At 41.9% G+C, this 20,957-nt stretch overlaps 1 protein-coding gene across 8 annotated transcripts in view; it reads right to left on the reverse strand.

The window, feature by feature from the left end:
- PLXNB2 (plexin B2) overlaps nucleotides 1-20,957 on the reverse strand; it is a 405,779-nt gene that overhangs the window by 24,955 nt on the left and 359,867 nt on the right. For all 8 annotated transcript variants that reach the window (XM_077338327.1, XM_077338326.1, XM_077338324.1 and 5 more), the window contains 5 exons: nucleotides 20,337-20,437; nucleotides 5,109-5,338; nucleotides 3,735-3,916; nucleotides 2,479-2,545; nucleotides 2,003-2,149 (listed from right to left, as the gene is read on the reverse strand). In XM_077338327.1, the coding sequence (XP_077194442.1) occupies nucleotides 2,003-2,149; nucleotides 2,479-2,545; nucleotides 3,735-3,916; nucleotides 5,109-5,338; nucleotides 20,337-20,437 (727 nt within the window). The remainder of the gene's footprint in view (nucleotides 1-2,002; nucleotides 2,150-2,478; nucleotides 2,546-3,734; nucleotides 3,917-5,108; nucleotides 5,339-20,336; nucleotides 20,438-20,957) is intronic.

The following is a 20,957-nucleotide window of genomic DNA, read 5'->3' on the forward strand; positions in this document are numbered from 1 at the left end:
GAAATTCACGATGCAGAGATATGATGGCCAAAGGAAAAAGCCAGGACAACAGATGCATCACATGAAGTTACAAAACAGCTTTTCTAGAACACTCATCGGTTACAACACAATTAAAGCAGCCAGTCAGATAAAGGAATCCTACAGATCCATATACACAAAGAGAATGAGTTACAGTGTGCCTAATTTCTTTTTGTCAAAATATAGTTCACAAATTTCTCTTTTATTATATTTATTTTTCCCTTTGCTTGCAGAATTGTCTAGTTACGGCTAACTGTAAACTGCAAAATCCCTACCAACTCTTCTCTCTTTTAACAACGATTTTTCCAGAATATATTAACTGTGCTTTTAACCATTCTTTTGTAAGAATTTTTATTACATTCTTATCAGATGCTGAAGATGTGCCATTGCACAACTTGCTGTCAGGCAAAATGAAATTGCTTCTAGTAATGTCAATAAATCTACAGCAATTTCATAGTGGAGGGATTTTGTAGACAAAAGACAAGGTAGTATAGTTCTGCAGAACCCTGTTCTTAAAAACTGCTCTTAGTCACTATATTCCCCCCCCCCCCGTTTTTATCAGCATGTTGATCTGGATTCAGAATAGGATGGATGTGAAGATAGATTCTGAAGCCAGAAGACTAAAGAATTCACATTGGGTTAGGAATTATGTATTTACTAGCAAGAAAGCTCACTGCAAGCAGGAATACAATGGGCGCAAGCAGGAATACAATGGGCAGCTCTCTCTTTCTGTGTCTCTCTCTCCCTGTGTGTCTTGGCGTCCCTCACAGCAGGAAGCATAGCAGGTAATTAGGGCTCATTCTTAGGAGGGAAGGAAGGCTAGTATGTAGTTTGGGGCAGCTCTCTCTGTCTCTCTCTCCTTCCGTCACAGCAGGGGCAGCCCCCTCTGTGTCTCTCTCTGCGATAGGAGGGAATGAGGGCTCCTGTTCGGTCTGGCAGGGCTCTGTGTGTCTCTCTCTGTCTCTGTTATGTCTAAGAGGAACGTGGCTAGCATCCAGGGAAGGAGGGTGGGAGCTGTAGGGGCAGGGCCAATCAGGGTGCAGCCAGTTCTGCAGCACCTCCCAACCCGCCCACACACCCCGGGACACACCAGGTAGGCAGCCGGCCGGGGGAGGCTTCCATGTGGTCCTCGGAGCTCTGAGGCCCACACGGAAGCTGGGGGAATGTGGGGGAGGGCAGCCAGCTGGAGAAGGCTTCCGTGCGTGCCTCAGGTCAGGGCCCCCACATTCCCGACACAGCAGCCCTGCTCCAAGGCCTGTGCGGATGCCAGGAGATTGTCGGGGGAGGGGTCCGGGGATGCCCAGGTGGGGGAGCCTTCCATGTGGGCCTCAGAGCTCCGAGGCCTGCATGGAAGCTGTCCGAACGCCAGGGAGGGAGGTGGCTGGGAGGTGCCCCAGCCCCTTCAAAGCCCATCCTTACGGACGGGCTTTGAAGCCAAGTTTATTATATTTTATTATATACATAAGCAGATGCATTATACTTTAAGCTACAAACAACAAAAGGCAGAAGCCTTTCTTAACAGCAAAATCCCATGCTGGAATAAATTTAACTAGTATTCAACAAGTTGCCAGACTAGTTTGTTGCCTACCAGTGCATCAGGAATTGACAGGAAGAAATAAGAGGTGGGAGCAGCATCTGCCAGCATCACACTAACGTGCCTACATCACTTCCAGTAGAAAAACAGAAGTGACATGTTGATGTTCTAACATTTTATAAAAACTGTATGGTAAAACAACAGTGTTTTTGTACATGCTAGAGTGTCTAAAAATGTCATTTCCCTTTTTTGTTGGGGGATAAATCAGCACGCTGACAATTTCTACCAGGGATTGCTGACTGTGGCCTCACCACTCTATAGTTTTGTTTTATTTTCACTGCAACAGACTTCTACAACTGCCCCTCTGGACATATAAACATTCAATGGCATTGATATTGAATCAGAAAATGACATTGAGACCCTCCAGTTTAATTGAGAAAAGCCCCTTACCAGTTGTGAATATTCTACGTCATCTCCCAGTAACCCAGTGTCATTCAGTGTGTATTTAGCTTTCATTTGCACAGCATCCACAGGGCCTTTTTCCACTTGATGCTTGATAGCCTTGAACAACTTATAAAGAGGTTCTCCAGCATTGTCCTGTTGACAGTAGTAATGGAAGTCTGGGTAAATAACATTGACTACATTTCAAAAGAAACATGTAAGATGATGCAAGAAATCACAAAAATGCAGAAAGTCTTCTTAAATGTACACAGCATAACTGTGTATGTTCACAATGAACAAAGAAAATAACATAATAGCAAAAGAGTCCTTCATAGCAGCTTTCCTGGCCAATTTATCCCAAACCTTAAATAAAAGCTGGTTCAGAACTTGTCCAGATTGTGGTAACTCAGAACAATAAGAAAGTATGAACTGAACTTCTAAATATTACAAAACAATGCAGATTATGATCACATTTCACATTTTACCTTAAGATACTGATACAGACAAATAGACATCCAGTTAGAAAGCATCCTCTCCACAACTGTTTCTGATCTACAATAAAAGAACACATAACAAATGTTAACGATTCTGAGCTGAATCATACACAATTTCTACAGTCTGCATAACTGGAACACCTAAAACAACTACCAGCATTTCCCCCTATCTCCTGGTTACCCCAAGAATCTAGTTTTTGCTAAATGCAAAAAGATAATAATGACACCAGTATACTCATGTTCAGTGACTTAATACAGAAAATGTCCCCACAGTATGGCAATCATTTTTCTATGGTGTGACATACACACAGCCACTGCTGGGAAATCTTAAGGCTGTACTGTACAGAAAACCCAGTAAGTGTGCTTTATTTTCACTTAGCTTTTCTCCGATTAAAAAAAAAATTGAAATAATGATCCATTTTGGCTGGGAATTCACTCTGTAGCACTTACAGCATAATAATGAATTTTCCCTTGACATTAAACAACATCCTTAGTTATATTGATCTCACTAATAGTAACAAAAGTGTTTTTCTGCTTTAAATATTAATAGAATGCAGAGATTGACTCTGAATGCTTCATTCAGAGTCTGAGTTACATGGTGAACTGTAGAAGAATACAATACTCTAATTATTAGGAAACAAGAGTACCATAATTTCAAATGTGAAATAAAATATCAAAACAAATCAATTCTCTGGTACTACTTAGAATAAGATCAATACCAAGCCAGAACAAACTTTAATCAAATTAATTGCAAAGATAAGTTGGCCATTAACAGCAGATGAATGTAGAAAATTAGAAAAGTTATGCAGGTGAACACGCTGAATAATTCCTGGAAGACAAAGGAGTGGAGCCTACCATCCTCTAAGATGCCTTCTGTTGCAGGAAGAACCTCTTAAATTGGAGGAAGGCTCTGTGGGCTACTGGAAGGGCTTCCAGCTTTGCTCATTAGAGTGGGAAGATAGAGGTAGGATCTATTTCAAAGATCCCACAATACGACATTTTGGAAATGCTCATTTACTCTATTTTGACCAATTGGGAGAGGGGCTGATTTTTTTAGAATTCCAAAGCAAATTCTCATCCTGTGAGGATCTCTGTACATAATACAAAGTTGAGGAGGTCCCTCCCCCCGCCACTAGATATAAACAGGTGTAATCTATGTCTGTTAAAAATAAAGAGTTTTACCATTGACTTCAAAGAAAAGAAAGGAACTTTCACTAGTACTGGGCTACTGGAAGAGTCAGCCTTACCTTCTGAGCATCAATTTAGGGTTTTTGGCAACCACATACTGTTCCATGAGCTCCAAGAACAATGTCCTCATGATGTCCGTATAATACTCTAATTTCCCATGCAGAGCTACAGTCAACAAAGAAGCAAAATACACTTTTGCACGGGCTGAGAATTCCCTTTGCTTCTCCAGTGTGTGAATGAACTAAAACAAAACAAAACAGATATGTAATTGAGGTACCACCAACTGCAGAAGAATTTTGTTAATTTTGAAAACATAGTTCCCTAAAACACAGATGCTCAAGATAAAACACATCCAAATTACTGATCACAGGAGCCCTGAAGCTGACAGTATGTAGTTGCAAGTTGTTGGAATTTATGGTCCTCATATGGTCCTATTATTTTAACTGTTAATTTTATTGTACTTAATGCTGTTCACCAACCCAAGACAGCAATTGCTGTGAGGGGTGGTATAAAATAAAATAAACAAATAAAATAATTAAAAACTGGCCAAATAAAACCAGGCACTTAACTAGCCTGGTTGACACGTTACTTGATGCTTCTATTTAATATCCTTAATTACTAAGAAAATTTGAATGCAATTTGGTACATGTGTTTGGGATGCATATTTCTATGATTTGGATCCAAAGCTTCCCTTGTGTAAAGTGGGGAATGAAAGCACAAATTCTGTGTCTCCTCCCAGCTCCTCCCAATTGTTTTTAAAGATATAGCAGATTTTTGGTTGGTGTAGTGGATAGCAGAAAACAGGAGGCAATAGGAAAGATCTATCCAACAAGGGATGGAGAGAGGATGGCTGGCCAGGGAAAGATGTCACAACCAAAAAGTTGAGGGATCATGGAATACCTCAAGTGCCACCTCCAACATCATGCCACTGCAAGTGGCTGCTTGGACCATGAACTGTTTCTGAGTGTGGGCAGCAGAACAAGTCAGTTGTGAATGGGAAACACAAGCCAAGCATCAGTGAGTGCAATTTAGACAGGAACAGACCAGCACAGACATGTTAAGAGATACTGTTTCCTTGCCTTCTGTGTGTCTCATCTAGAATGGTCAAAGCTTCTTGTCTGTGCTTGTGATGTGGATAGCTCCTAGTCTGGGCAGACAGAAAGTAAAGAACTATTTTTCCAGGAGGACCTCTGTACCACAAGTATGTATGTGGAATGGATAATTGAAAGACCAACTGATATGGGGGGGGGCAGGCTGTGCTGAACAGGGGAAGAAAGACACTGGAGGGAATGCTATTGTGTATCAGAAGGAGGTTTTCAAGCTGCCTAATAACGGCAAGGAACTTCACCTCCGAGTGATGTTTTTTGTGGTAAATATATTTCAGACAAAAATACTCTCTGGGAACATGAAAGATGACTTAGTTTTCTACTCACATTAATGAGAAATGATTTACTGTTGAGGAGATTGGAGAACTGATTCAGAGCCTGCTCTACTGTAGCCTTCCTTGCTTCAGGAATGTCCAGTCTCCCTGTGATCATTACATCTTTTTCTCCATCCTTGGATGGCAGAAAGAAGACTCTGTCTGTATAGGTTTTGTAGTCCAACACAGGAATTCTTGCTTCATTAATATCATTTGTCTGATCTTCCATTTCTATCATTAGATCTATAAAAAAACAACATTTTATAGCTTGGGCTAAAAACATGATATTGATTCAATTTTCACTATATTGAAAAACCAATCAAGTAGCCTAATCTTTTCATTAGTACATCCTTTCAGCTTTCTTTTCTGTACCATTTTTGGTCATTTAGTAGAATTTTCATCTTAAAATAAATCCTATTTCACCAAAAGTAACTCATCCAGTCCAATTGTTTCCTTTTCCTAGCGAGTTGTATAGCACAACAATCATACAAGCTTTGATTCTGAACACATTTGTCATTGGCTTTAATGACACATGCTTGTAAGAGTTTATTATAATAAGATATGTCACTATTTATCTTGCTTAAATTACAAAGCAATTTATTTGCTGTGATCACCCCCCCCCTCCTCCATTGCCCTATTGAGCAGAGAAACTGATCTCTGTGATTTGGAGATCAGTTATAACTCTGGGAGATCTCCAATCTCCACCTGAATCTTGGCAACCCTATTCTTAAGATCATTAGAAGGAGGTGAGTAAAACTTTCCTTTGCAACCCAGAAATTACACTCCTATTCTTTCCCAAACCCAACTAAGGGCAGCCAGAGAAAGGAGCATCAAAATAGACCGTCTCTTCCACAATTTGGAGCAGCATTCAGAAATTTTACTCCCTTACACAGAGATACCTAGCATTCCTTGTTAGGGAGGACTCTATCAAACATAATGGTCAGCTTTCCAGTATCCCTCCTGGCCTGCTTCCTATGACCCTTATGAATTAACAGTGTAATCCTATGCTGAGTAACTTCAGTCTAGGATTGATTTGTAAACTTACATTTCTAGTTCATGCTGGACTGGTAATACAATCTGGAAAGAATGTGATGGAATGCTAGACAATGGTAATGGGTAAAATGGAGCTGTTTCTGATCCCTTCAAGGGGAAACAAAATATGCTTTGAAGGATTAGGCCTTAGTGCTCCATTAACCACCTGGCTGGATTTCTGCATGCGGCTTCTCTTTCAAGTCAGTTGAGAAGCTGTAGGTCAAGTCTTTATGAGGTTGAATCAAAACAGTACAAGACTGTGTGCTTTAAAGTAGCGATCCCCAACCTGTGGGCCGCGGACCACATGTGGTCCTTCGACTACTTGGAGGTGGGCCACGAAGGATGCCTTCTCCCCCCCCGGCCCTTTACTTCACCACCCTGGCCCTTTACAACACACTTTGGGTGTCATTGTCTCCCATCACTCCCAGATGGGACTATCTCGTTGCAGAGAAACAAGCTCAGGGTTCCCATTGATTTGTCATTGTCATGAGTTAAAATTTCCATGAAAATGTTCCTTATGTTCATTGTTGTGGCGTGTCTGTATTTTATTTTGAAGGGATGTTTAAACATTACCATAGCGATCAGAGAGCATTAGGGCAGTGGTTGAGAGTAGAGGAGTAAACTACCCCCCCCACCGGGCCTCAATAAAATTGTCAAGCATTGAGTGGTCCCCGGTGATAAAAAGGTTGGGGACCACTGCTTTAAAGAAGGAACATCTCCTTTTCTACATTTCTCCACCTGTGTTTAAATCTGCATGACAAGATTTACCCTACAACTTATCCTTTATAGAGGGAAAAGATGCAAGGGCCCAGGGCCAGGCTTCCTCTATAGTGGTGGGGTAAAAGAGGCTCCTTTGAGCATTAATTTTTGTTGCCATGTGTCAGTCTGGCCTTTCCGTGGGAGTCATTTTCTGTTGAAAACTGTTTGGTAGCATATGAATATTTAAATAAACAGCTCAACCTCTGTTGATCTGGAACCACAGAATTTGAGTGTTTCAGGAACCTGTGGATCAGCATTCAGTGGATCAGTTAGTTTGCACATAACTTTTATCACACACACATTCAGTTTTGACACTGAGGAAAAGTTTCATGGAAATTTTAGTGCCCATGAGTATCAGCTCAAACAATGAAAAGGCATTCTGGAATGTAATAAAATTACAAAACTGTGTTTCATGAAGCAATAAATCAAAATCTATCTAGAACCCAAATCTTTAACAGTGCTTTGCTGTTAAAATAACAGGCTAAGGGCTTAGCGGGTGGAGAGTGGGTGTGGCCTGTCCAAGGCAGGGCCCCATCGGGATGGGGCCCTGCGGGACCTTTCAATGTTCCTCAGGGCCTGCAAGACGGAGCTCTTCCGCCAGGTCTATGGTTGAGGCTGGGGCTGCTGTGGTACATTGACTGCTCTCCCCTGGGCTTCTTCTTGAACACCGTTGACCTCCTTCTCCTCCACCCCCCCTTTTTTAGGAAGGGGGGTAGGAAGGGGATTTTATTATTGTGCCGCCATGCTGTGATATTTTTAAGTCTTTTAATGGGAGTTTTAATGGGGTTTTAAGACACTGTAACCCGCCACGAGCCGTTTGGGAGCGGCGGGAAATAAATCGAAATAACAACAACAACAACAACAACAACAACAACAGGCCATGCCCACTCTCCGCCCACCCAGGGGCAATATGCTGGCATTGCCGCCAGTTTGCCCCTGGCCGCTGACACCGCTGAAAGTAAGTGCTGGGGCGAAAATGACAGGGAAGGCCGAGGGGGAGGAGGAAGGCCTCCCTCCTTTCTTTTGGCCTCCTCAAGGATCTAAAATAGTACCTCCTCCAGGAACCGGCGGCGGTGCCTTTGCAAAACATCAGGAGAGTTTGGGGGATGGGAAGGAGAAGGCCAGCCTCTCCTGTCATTTAAAAAATTTCGGCCATGCGAGGAGACAGGGGGGAGGCTACCTTTCCTTCCTTCCTTCCTTCCTTCCTTCCTTCCTTCCTTCCTTCCTTCCTTCCTTCCTTCCTTCCTTCCTTCCTTCCTTCCTTCCTTGCCCGCCTGCCTTTTTCCTCTCTTTCTGTCTCTCTTTCTGCTGCCCTTTCTCTTCCTCTGTCTTTCTTCCTGTCAGTCTTTCTGTCTGTCTTTCTGTCATTCTATCTGTCTGTCTGTCTCCCCCCTCCACTACCCTGCTGGCGCTCGCTGCATTCCTGACTGCAGTAGGCCTTTTTACTAGTATGGCATAATTGCCAAGGTATGCAAAAATAATGGAACTTCTTAGTTTGTTCCTGGATGAACACATGGCAGATTTGAAGAAGGCATTGCAGTGGACTTTGGTGTGGTTGCTAGATGTTTTTTCAGAGCACCAATATTTGACTCCATTTCACATACTTGTTTACAAAGATGCAGACGATAAAAAATAATAATTTAAGGCTACAAATTCACAAAGAAAACTCCTCCCTAAAATGCTTCTATAGTTAAACAAGGATAATCTGAGAAAACAGTGATGACTCTACTGTGAGTGTAGTGGGGAGAAGCAACGTTGGTATACAACACTGGCTGTTCCCATGCATATGCTATATCCTCAAAGATCCTCTTGATTGATTTAAAATACAAAACATAGCGATTCTATTGGCAAGAAGGAAGACAGTTATACAGTTCATCAGATTGCACCAAGAACACATCAAGTTGATCCAAGAGCTTATGTATTTGACATAAGACAGTTACTTTGTCATCAACCAAGCCATCAGAGTGACAGTTTCTGGTTTCCTGGCTGACCAAGTTAACCTGTTTAATAGTCTGTCATCTCACCAATTTCCCTACATTTCCCAATGTTCTCTTTTTCTCTAAAAAAAGACTCTTGTGGAAAGCTTTCCCCTTCTTCAGATAGGTCCTTCCTGGCAAGCACAGGCTAATGAAAGTGAAAGACCCATCAGCCCTGAAGAAATTCAAGTTGATGATGGCTTAGTGCAATTGCTTCCTTATTTGTACACAGCCAAAATCATATGGTTCCTGAATTTTTAAACAGAGTTGGGGATCCTGTGGTACAATCCTACAATGTGGTCCCACCACTGGATATTTTGAGGTGCTTTCTACACATCATACTATATAAAACAATATTTTATTGTGATATGAAGAGTAAATGAGAGCCACTGATGGAAGATTTAAGTTGAAAATCAATTTTGTTCCTCCGGGGCTCGTTTTGGCTTTATATGATTTTGGCTGCATACTAATAAAGAAGCAATTGCACTTACCCATCATCAGCTTGAATTTTTTCAAACCCAGGCAACCAGCAGGATACAAAACAAGGAGTCAACCAAGCTTGCATTCTGATGAATAGGCCATGGGTCAAGACTAAGAGCTCATTGTGATGAAGCAGAACCAAAGTAGAAAAGGCAGGCTTAGGGTCGAAAACAGGGCAGATTGGGAGGAAGCATATTATTATTATTATTATTATTATTATTATTATTATTATTATTATTATTATTATTATTATTATTATTAAAACTTATATCTCACCCTTCACTTGTGTCTTGGGGCAGCTAACAACATTCTAACAGTTACACAGAAGTTGCTTTGCACTGGACAAGGGCTGCAGGCAGAATTTAATTATAGAAGAAGAAGAAGAAGAGTTGGTTCTTATATGCCGCTTTTCCCTACCCGAAGGAGGCTCAAAGCGGCTTACAGTCGCCTTCCCATTCCTCTCCCCACAACAGACACCCTGTGGGGTGGGTGAGGCTGAGAGAGCCCAGATATCACTGCTCGGTCAGAACAGTTTTATCAGTGCTGTGACGAGCCCAAGGTCACCCAGCTGGCTGCATGTGGGGGAGCGCAGAATCAAACCCAGCATGCCAGATTAGAAGTCCACACTCCTAACCAGTACACCAAACTATAATTATTTAAACACAGGCGCCGCGGACTAAATAATTTGTTAAGGGCTTCTGGGGCGGGATCTGTCCGTGATGAGGAAGGGTTCGGATTGGACCCTTCCTCTGGACAGACAATCAGAGGGACCGCGCTTGCCGATTGGTCCCTCCGATTCCCAGCCCCAGCAACTGCGAGCCGCGCACAGCGCGGCTCGCAGTTGTTCCCGGCCTGATGCGGTGAGAGGCGTGAAGACGTCACCCCAGGGAGCCCCTGCCCGGCTTTGCGCCTCTCGCCGCATCAGGCCGCCCCCTCAAACAGCTGCCGCCGCTGAGAGCCCACCCAGAGGACTGCCGCCGGGGGACACTAAGGTTAGTTCCTAGTGCCCGCTGTATTCTTCATACAGCGGGCTCTATTACTAGTATTTAATTATAAAGGTCAACCACACACTGAGTAAAAGAAGGGAAGCCAAGATACAGATATGTTTGAAGCGGGGACACATTAGCAAATTGAGTCATAAATGATTCAAGAATTCTATTATCCTACAGTACTGTCATATGGTTGAAAATACCATGACTTTAGACAGAATACCCTGTTAAATCTGCAGCATTGGAAGGTATGAGCACTCTACCATGCTTCCTTAGCATCTACAACATGTGTATGAAGGGTTGTGTGACTGGCCTACACAATGGAGTTAGGGCAACTTTTAAAAACACTGGCATTTATATTGAATGCATCCATCTTTTGAAGTTTTGCAGGACTGAAAAGATACACTATAGCAGTGGTCCCCAACCTTTATTAGGCTGGGGACCGGCAGGGCATCGGGCCGCGCCCGCGGGGACCGCACCCGCATGGGCCACGCCCACGTTTTGGGCCACGCCCGCGAGCCGTGCCCGCGGATCGGGCCACGCCCGCGAGCCACGCCCGCGGATCGGGCCGCGCGGGCACGGCCTGCATGGGCACGGCCCGGCCCTGATTCCCTCTCCCCGCCCTCCCGCAGTAAGTAGCTTCCCGGGCCGCAAGCTTGCGGCCTGGGAAGTTTTTTACTGCGGGGGGGGGCGGGGAGTGGGAGCCGCGGCCCGGCGCCATGGCCTTTGCGGCCCGACACCGGGCCGCGGCTCTCAGGTTGGGGACCACTGCACTATAGAACAAGATGATCTTTATCAATCTGACTTCATTCTACAGACCTTACTCTCTTATAAACAACACTGCCCTTTTTGTTAGTCTTTATATTAATTAGTTTCCATTCTCAGTTGATTCTTTGAAAATACCTTCCCCTGCTCTTATGAGAAAATGCTTGCTGAAACCCAAATAGCCTTGCTGAACTCTAATGAAAAAACATCTGCTCATGCAGACAGATGGGACTGACTAGCACAAGTGAGAACTTTTCTTGAAAAGCAAAACAAAACAAAAAAGAATTTGAGTATCATTAATTTTGCATAAGCTCACATAATACAAAGGTCATCCAGACAAAAATATAGCTATTCAGCAGAATAACTTATGCAAAATCTTACTCACATCTTGTATTACAAAGAATACTCCTGCAATTTATTCCAATTCAGCAGGGTGGCTGCATTAGTTGGTTATGGCAAAAACAGTCTGCCAGCATAGTAAAGACTAGCAACAAATTATTGCAACAAAAGCTTCTGTAGGTCTGATTCCACTGCATGAAGTAAATTCTCAGTCAGCAACATTTAAAGAAAACAGGTTAAAAAGCTTGATTTATTATCATAAATCAAGCTTTTTAACCTGTTTTCTTCTGCAGAAAATGAAACAGCTGTAATGGGTGATAAGACCGACTCCTTAGCTATGTTAAACAACTTGATATCCGTAAGATACTGAGAAAATGGGCAGACCTGATGAGTCTCTGGCATATGTATTTAATCCTATTGAATTCTAATTCAGTATTTCCTACTGTAGCACAGTTTTGAAGTTCCTTTGCTCAAGAATGTTGACTTTCTGATAAATATCCAGAATATCAAAGTCTACTGAAATGTTCTCCAACCAGTTTTTTTAATATTGCCGTTTTTTAATCTCAATTTTTATCTATTAATTTCCTTATAAGAAAACACTGAAACAAAGATAGTATTAAATACTTCTGTCCTGTCACCCATCTCCTGTTATCATGACACCATAGTCTCCACACAATTAACCTAGTACTTCCTCATTTTTTTCCTTTTGCTACAGACATAGCCAAAAAATCTTGCTATTTTTAATTCCCCTGGCAAGCATGAGCTCATTCTGGACCTTAGCTTTTTTTAACCTTCTCCCTACATTTCTTGGCTATTCTTTTAGGCGATTTCCTCCTTTTTCCATGCCATATGCATGTCCCTTTTAAATCTTAACTCATTTAGGAGTTCTTTAGTCATCCATCTTGGTTTTTTATGACATCTTCCATTTCTCTGCTTCATTGGAACTGTTTGATATTGTACCTTCAGGATTTCATTTTTAAAGAAATTCCCATTCATCATTCACTCTTAGTATATCTGACCATGGAATCGCCCCCACTACTTCCCTTAATTTACTAAAATCAGCTCTTTTAAAGTCTAAAATACATGTCTGACTACATTTCTCCTTTCCTCTGAATCTCAAACTCCAAGAGAACACGGTTACTCTGACCCATATCACCCACCTCCCTCACCCCATAAACCAAATCTTCTTTATTTGTTAGAACTTAGATCTAATATAGTTGAACCACTTGTAGCATCTTCTTTTGAATAAAATTGACTGCAAGGGAGATAAGGAATATATTAAACTAGCAGCCTTTGCAGAGTTCAACTTCCTTGAAAGTTTAATCATTTGTAGCAGGAAAACATCACCCAAATCTTCTGATGGACACAGTGGTTTATAAAAGACTCCTCTACTATTTTCTCCACCTTTAATTTTCACCCAAGTACTTTCAACTAGATTTCCAAGATCAAAATCTTGGACCTCCTCACAATTATAATCATCCCTGACATACAATACCACTCCTCCCCCTTTCTTAATTGGCCTATTAGTTCGATATAAATTATATCTCCAAACTGATATGTTCCAGTCATGAGGCTTGATCCACTAAGTTTCCATGATGCCTATTACTTACTCTGCTTCATTAATAAATTTATTTTTTTTATTGCCCATGCTCTGTGTATTAGTATACCAACATCTCATACCGTGAGTCCTTGTCCCTATTTGCTTAAATTCTTTCTGCCTCCACTAAGAGGTACTTTAATTCCTTCCTCTGATCTCACTGTGAGTACTGAATTACTATCTACCTCACTCTATAAGCTATTGCTCCCAAAAATATTGCCTCCCTCCCTTACCTCACTCAGTTTAACTCTCCCCTAATGATATTAGCGAGATTTTTTTAAAGCAAAAATGTTTGTGCCAGCTACCATGAGGTATAACCCATCCCTTGCTAGAGATCCACTGTGCTGGAACTACCAGCCATGGTCCAAAAAGCTAAAATGCCCTTGAAGGCACCACTCATGCAGAGCAGTACCCACAGGGGGAGTTTCCCTTTGTCATCTATCATGTTATCCTCTGTCATAGTCTCATATACTTTGCTCCTAACTAGCATATCTTGGAGATTTTTAGATCATATATAGGCAAAAAGAAGGGAAGTTCTTCATCTGGGGATAACAGGAGGTACCAATGTTTCTGGATAATAATTTTGATTGAATTATACATTCTATTAAATGTGAATGTTTCCACCACTCTGTTTCCACCATTCCACCATTATTTTGTTTATTTCTTTTTGGAGTGAAAAGAGATGTTCTGGTTGTGTTCTTGGCCCTATAAAAAGTCTGTTTGAGAACTCTGGCTAAATAACCTGTACTCAACAGCTGTTTCAATACTATCTGTGCCTTTCTGTGAAAGTCAGATTCCAAGCTGCAATTCCTTTTTTTTTTAGTAACAGTGACTTTAAATAGTGTCCAATTATAAACTTTATTTTCATCATAGCCTTTTTGGTCCCTCTAGAATTTCTTAAGTTTGATATCTTTCTAACACTTGTTTTTGTATCTCTCTATCAAGGTCGCTCAAATTAGTTGTAAGGTCATTTTCATTCAAAGAGACCTTCATACGTTGGTTAATATCAGGCTCAAATTTAGAGCTCTCAGCCATGGCCATTTCAATTAGCAATATCATCAAGCCCATAGAGTACTTGTTTAGGATCGCAAACCATCTTTCTTTCTGTCTTTCATTATAAGGAAACATTTCTGGAGCTTTTAAAATACAAAGACCTCTTATGATCTTATTCTTACCAAATTCCCTTAGAACCCCTGCATGAGCATCTATTTTCATTTTCCTCATACTAGATCTCCTAAAATTCTCCCACTCATGCAGCTACTTGTTCACCTCCACTATATTTCTTCCCTTCTTGGGCCATGACCTACAACTGGAAGCGGGGACTAAATAACTACCTTTGCCTTTAGACCTTTCAATTTTCTATCCAGCTCCTCATAATCCTTATGTTATCTCAAAAACATGTCATTAATTACTACATAGATCAAGAGGATGAGATGACTTTCAGCAGGCTCATAAGGAAATATATATTCAACTGGGGAAAATGATTGAGAATACTGGGGAAGGCATAAATTATAGATTTGATAAAGATGTTGTACAGAAATATTCGGCAACTTTAAATGAAATTAAATTTTCAGGGCCTGCTGAATTAGAAGAAGAAGAAGAAGAGTTGGTTCTTATATGCCGCTTTTCCCTACCCAAAGGAGGCTCAAAGCGGCTTACAGTCGCCTTCCCATTCCTCTCCCCACAACAGACACCCTGTGGGGTGGGTGAGGCTGAGAGAGCGCTGATATCACTGCCCGGCCAGAACAGTTTTATCAGTGCCGTGATGAGCCCAAGGTCACCCAGCTGGTTGCATGTGGGGGAGTGCAGAATCGAACCTGGCATGCCAGATTAGAAGTCTGCACTCGTAACCACTACACCAACCACTACACCAAACATGCAAGAGTGTTGAAAGAATTGACAGGGGAAACCCTAGAACCTTTAGCAATTATATTTGAGAAAGTCCTGGAAGGGAATTTACAATGGACTGGTGCAGTGCAAATCTGGTCCCCAGTTTTTTAAAAAAGGGAAAAGAACTCCCCAACAATTACCACCCAGTCAATTTAACATTGGTACCAGGAAAGGTTTTGGAGCAGATTAAACAGGCAGGGTGTAAATACTTGTCAACAAGGATTTCTTAGACTAATCTTATTATTTTTTAATAGAGTGTCTAATTAAGCAATGTGGTGGATATAGCATATCTTGATTTTAGTAAGGCCTCTGATAAGTCCCCCCACAATATTCTTGTGAGGAAGTTAATAAAAACTGGGATGGAGTAGGTCACAATCAAATGGATAGAATCCAAAGGTTTCAATGATTCATCTTCATCTTAGACTGGTGACCAGTGGTATACTGCAGGGTTTACATTTTCATTAATGATTTGGGTGAGGCAACAGAGGGTACATTGATCAAATTTGCAGATAGCACTAACTCGGGTGGCTAATACCCTAGAAGAAAGGACTATTATTCAAAGAGATATGGATAGACTGGCAAATAGGACCATAACCAACAAAAATAAATTTAATAAGGAGAAGTATAAAGTATTACATTTGGGTAATAACAATGTTATTATATAATAACAATGCATAAAGATAAGATGGTGGACAATGACTTGAATATATATATTTATTTATTATTTACATTTCTAGGCTGCTGCTCCAGGGCCTGCCAGCTCATGGCAGCTTACAACAATTCATAACAATAGAAACTACTAAGATTTCCAAATCCCAATCCCTTGCCCCCATACCAGTCCTTACCATCCCACCCCCCTTCCCATTTCTCCAGGGAGGTTGTTTCAGTTAAGCACTTGGAAGAGAAGCAAGATCTTTTTTCCCGGCCTCAATCAAATGCCTAGAGGAAGATGTCTTGCAGCCCCTGTAGAACTTTGCTAGCTCTGTCAGGGCCCTTAGCTCTTCTGGAAGCCCATTCTACCAGGCGGGGGGCAGGGCTTAGGCCCTGGCCCTGGCCCTGGTCGAGGCCACGTGAACGTCCCATGGACCTCCAACCAATTAGCATTCTCAGGGCACAAGGACCTGTGTAAGACACAGGTCCTTGTGCCATCCAGGGCGGTTAAGCGTGCTTCCTGACCTCCATCTTGGGGTGGGGGGGTTGATCTTCAGCCAGCTTCACTTAAGCCAGACCGTCATCACTTTCAAACAACTGACAAATGTTTCTGGAGTGGAGTCAGGGCAGACGTCCATCAAGAGACATGGCTGCGTGTCACCAGCGTACTGATGGCAGCCCAGTCCAAAGCTCTGGATCAGCTGGACCCGAGGACATATAAAAATGTTGAATAATGTGGGGGACAGTATCATGCCCTGTCGAACCCCACAAGGGAGTTGGTAACAACGAGACTGTTCTTCCCCCATAGCCACCCTCTGTTTCCAGAGAAAGGAGCGCAGCCACTGAAGGGCTGTCCCCCAAATCCCAGTCCTGGTATGGCAGTGGGCCAATAGTTCATGGTCGACAACATCAAACACTGCTGAACCAACAGTGCAATATGGCAACTAAGAAGGCTAATGGGATGTTAGGCTGCATTGCTAGGAGCATAGAATCTACAGCAAGGAAAGTTAAAATATCACTTCATTCCACATTGGTTAGATCTCATTTGGAATAATGTGTCCAGGTCTGGCCTTCCATCCATAGCCTTGGAGAGAAGTATTATTGTAGATAATGGTGCTCCATCCCTTTCAGGCTTGGCCTTCTTCTGTAGTAGCCTTTCTACAATGTATTAGCTTGGTATGGTGTGTCAATATAAACCCACTCTGCTGTTAAATTGAAATGGCTGTGAACCATTTCACTGATCAGTTTTGCTTTGAAGTGGGGGGAAGCAAAGCCAACCAGTGAAACGGCTGCCAGCCATTTAAGCCTAACAGCTGATGGGCACACCCGCCCTGTTAGGTTTAAATGGCTGAGAGCCATTAAAACTGCCAATTCCGCTCCTGCACTGTTGCAAAGCAGGGGGAAACTAAGCTGACCAGTGAAATGGCTGCCAGCCATTTAACCCTTCTTGGGCCATCCATCCCTTTCTCTTAGCTGTGGTGAGCTGCAACTGGGAGAAAGGAAAATGAAACTTGCTGGACCAGCTCATTTGAGAGGCAACCTTGAACCCCAAACTAAACTGGATTTTTTTTGGCTTGTGCCCATCCATACTGGGAATTAAAAAGCAAGTGGTCAGATGTCATTTGGGCATACTGTTCCTAATGACTGTTCCTAATCGGAGATGCTGCCATATACAGGTTCACCAAAAGAGAGAACAACAATATTGCCCAACACAATTGGGACCTTCCAGATAAATCCACTTCAATGTAACATCCACAACCTATGGGTCATTCTGGACTATGGTAACTCCTTTCTCATAGATCTTTACTTGTTTACAAGAAAACATCTTAACAGCTATGGTCACCTAATACCAAAAAGTGCACAGAACAAACCTTGTAGCAAGTTCAAATGCCAAGTCTGTCCTTGTATCTAGTCAGGAAACATATTACACTGTCTAAATGTCAGTCTTATCTTTGGGGACTCATTCATCTTCTCATCATCCAACACAGTATGTACTATCAAATGTCAACAATGCCTTTCTGTAGCTTAAACAGGACAAATGGGTCAGTCACTACACCAAAGAATAATAAATGGACACAAATTTGACAGAATCAGAATTCAAAGAATCATTGGGAAATATTTCAATCTTTGAAGATGCCCAGTTCATGAGATGAAGATCAAAATTCTTCATTAAATATCAAAGGGAAAATCGAAAGGGACACTGTTGAATTACAATTCATCATTTGAGATGGGGCACAAATCAGGAAAATGTGGTTCAGTTTGTAGTTAAATCACAAACCGTACTGAACTGAGAGGTTCATTCATGGCCCTTTAACCCCACTAAAAGGGATTGCAGTCCCTCTAAACAAGTTTTGCAGAAAGCCTGAATAACATCTGAGCAGTGGAAAGCAGTTTTCTTTCCTGTAGCTCAGGTGTTTTGTGCTATCTTGTGCATTTAAAGGGACTGCAAAACAGTGTGAAAAACAGCTGTGTGGTGGGAGAGATGTTCCCACCACTCAGCTCTTTCAAGCTGACTTCTGCAACCTCAAAGAAATGAGCAGCAGGGAGCAGCTCCCTACTCCTCAGCTGTTTTTGTAGCTTTCTGCTCCATCTACGAACCATCATGAACCACTCACAAAGTTTGTGGAACATCTGTTCATGAAGCATGAAGGCTATTATTCTGTGTTGCCACTAGAATCATAGAATCGTAGATTAATAGTTGGGAGGGACATCCTAGGTCATCTAGTCCAATCCCTTGCACTATGCAGGACACGCACAACCCTATCGCTCATCCACTGTCACCTGCTACCCCCTTGAACCTTCAGAATCAGCCTCTCCGTCGGATGGCTATCTAACCTCTGTTTAAAAGTTTCCAAAGAAGAAGAAGAAGGAGAAGAAGAAGAAGAAGGAGAGTTGGTTCTTATATGCCGCTTTTCCCTACCCGAAGGAAGCTCAAAGCGGCTTACAGTCTCCTTCCCATTCCTCTCCCCACAACAGACACCCTGTGGGGTGGGTGAGGTTGAGAGAGCACTGATATCACTGCCCGGTCAGAACAGTTTTATCAGTGCCGTGGCGAGCCCAAGGTCACCCAGCTGGTTGCATGTGGGGGAGCGCAGAATTGAACCTGGCATGCCAGATTAGAAGTCCGCACTCCTAACCACTACACCAAACTGGCTCTGATGGAGAACCCACCACCTCCTGAGGAAGCCTGTTCCACTGAGAAACCACTTTAGATGGAATTTCGTTTGATTTAATTTTATCCCATTGGTTCTGATCGGTCCCTCCGGGGCAAGAGAGAACAACTCTGCTCCATCCTCTATATGGCAGCCATTTAAATACTTGAAGATGGTTATCAAATCCTCCCTCAGTCGTCTCCTCTTCAGGCTAAACAGACCAAGTTCCCCCAACCTTTCCTCATATGTCTTGGTCTCCAAACCCCTCACCATCTTTGTTGCCTTCCTCTGGACATGTTCCAGTTTGTCTACATCCCTCTTCAACTGGGGTGCCCAAAACTGAACACAGTACTCCAAGTGAGGCCAAACCAAAGCAGAATAAAGCTGTACCATCACCTCCCATGATCTGGACACTAGTTACAACTATTATCAGTGATCCTTGGGCTTAACTGTGTCTTTTGAGTTTTGGACAGTAATGTCACAAAACAGCTAAGTCTTTTAAGTTTATTCTATGTATTTATTTAAAATATTTATTAGCCTCCTTTCTACCTTGCGGAACCCAAGGAAGCTTACAATGTAAATAAGTCAATGCTAATAAAACACATAAAATAATACAATTTAAAGTCTCAAGACTGTCAATAAATTAAAAAAACTAAAGTTAAATGCAATTCTAAATAAAACTGTCTTCAGCTGCCTCCAGAAGAACAAAAATGAGGGGCTTGGCACACCTCCTTGGGGACACTGTTTTATGATACCTTGCCAACAGAAGAATTTACTTCATTTGTCTGAAGTAGTGGGCATAAGCCCACAGAACCTTATTGTGTTAGTCTCTACTGTTCGCTACAATTACTATCTACCGTGCCACAAGACTCTCCTTTTGTTTCTGCAAGTTATTCCAGTGTCTGAAGACACCTAGTATGAATGATTAGTAAACATAACTAGTGGCTACAGGAAGGGATATTGTGTGAACAACCTTATAGCACTGCTGTCAGAACTAGGTTTGTGTATTATTGATTCAGACAAACCATTTTCAGTGGTAGCACAATCTAATCCTCTTCTTTAAATACAGAAAACAACCAGGTACTGTATACAATTAAGTTTGCTTAGAAAGCACTGAAATCAATACGAGCATGTGCTGTCATTCCAAAAATTTCAAAAAAGGAAAAATGTATATCTCTAGTTACATTTTACCAGATTGCTGTACATAAGATTTGCCTTATTACTTACATAAAACTTAAAATGTATTTGAATTTTTCTGTTAAATATGAGGATCAGATTAAAAAATTAACAGTGTGATTTCCTTACTGCGGTACAATCAGCTTACAGCACCAGCAGAAGCATATGATATTTCCCAAGTGCCAATTTAGTTGCTGTTATTTTCCTTTCACGTTGAACACCGCATCAGATTCTTTCAAGCATTCTCTTTTTATCGATGGCCTTTGCATCTAATTGCTTGAAGCCTATGCACTGTGTATGTCGGTGTGTTGTAATCAAGAACAGTTGCACCTCCTGAGTATCCTCAGCAGACCGTTTAAGGCAGACAGTGGCAAAGGAACAGCACATCTCGTAATTTCTCTGGAGGGCTCTCAAGGAACTGGGTATCAGTCATACCTGTAAATTCCTTTTTGCACCGATCTCTGACACTTTCCTCCAAGCCTTCAAGTTGTGATTTAATTTTTTCGTATTCTCGTTCTGCTTGCTGACTTTTTCGTCTACAAGGAATAGAAACAGAGAATGTAAAAAAGTTATGCTTTGCAAAAATAAATCATTTTACAACAGAGATGAACAAAAAGCCAGGGGGATCTTTAGAAGCACTGCTTTTTCCCCTCTTGATCTTTTAATGCCAAAGAAAGACAGAAGAAACAGGAAAATAACAGGCCAAACATTTAAGGTAGCACAAAAATCAGCATGGTTCAGTTCATTTTATCGAATCAAAGACTGCCTGAAAAATCTGCCAGATCAGGAAGTGAATGTGTCAATGTTTAGGAACCCTGTTTAGGCAAAGAAATTATCAGCTGTTGAATGAAGTTGATTTGTAATTGCCACTGGCCCTAATTCTCCATGAGGCCGAATATGTAGATACTTAAATCCTGAGACTGGAGGAACTTGAACAGACTGGTCATTTTTTTCTACAGACCTGAAAAATACCATAGGTGTGCAGAAACACTGGTGTGTCAACTCTTTCCCCAAGTAATAGAAGCAGCACCTGTAAGAAATGAATGCTACTTTTCA

This window comes from Paroedura picta, chromosome 5 (genome assembly GCF_049243985.1).
Source record: "Paroedura picta isolate Pp20150507F chromosome 5, Ppicta_v3.0, whole genome shotgun sequence".
Classification (NCBI taxonomy): Eukaryota; Metazoa; Chordata; class Lepidosauria; order Squamata; family Gekkonidae; genus Paroedura; species Paroedura picta.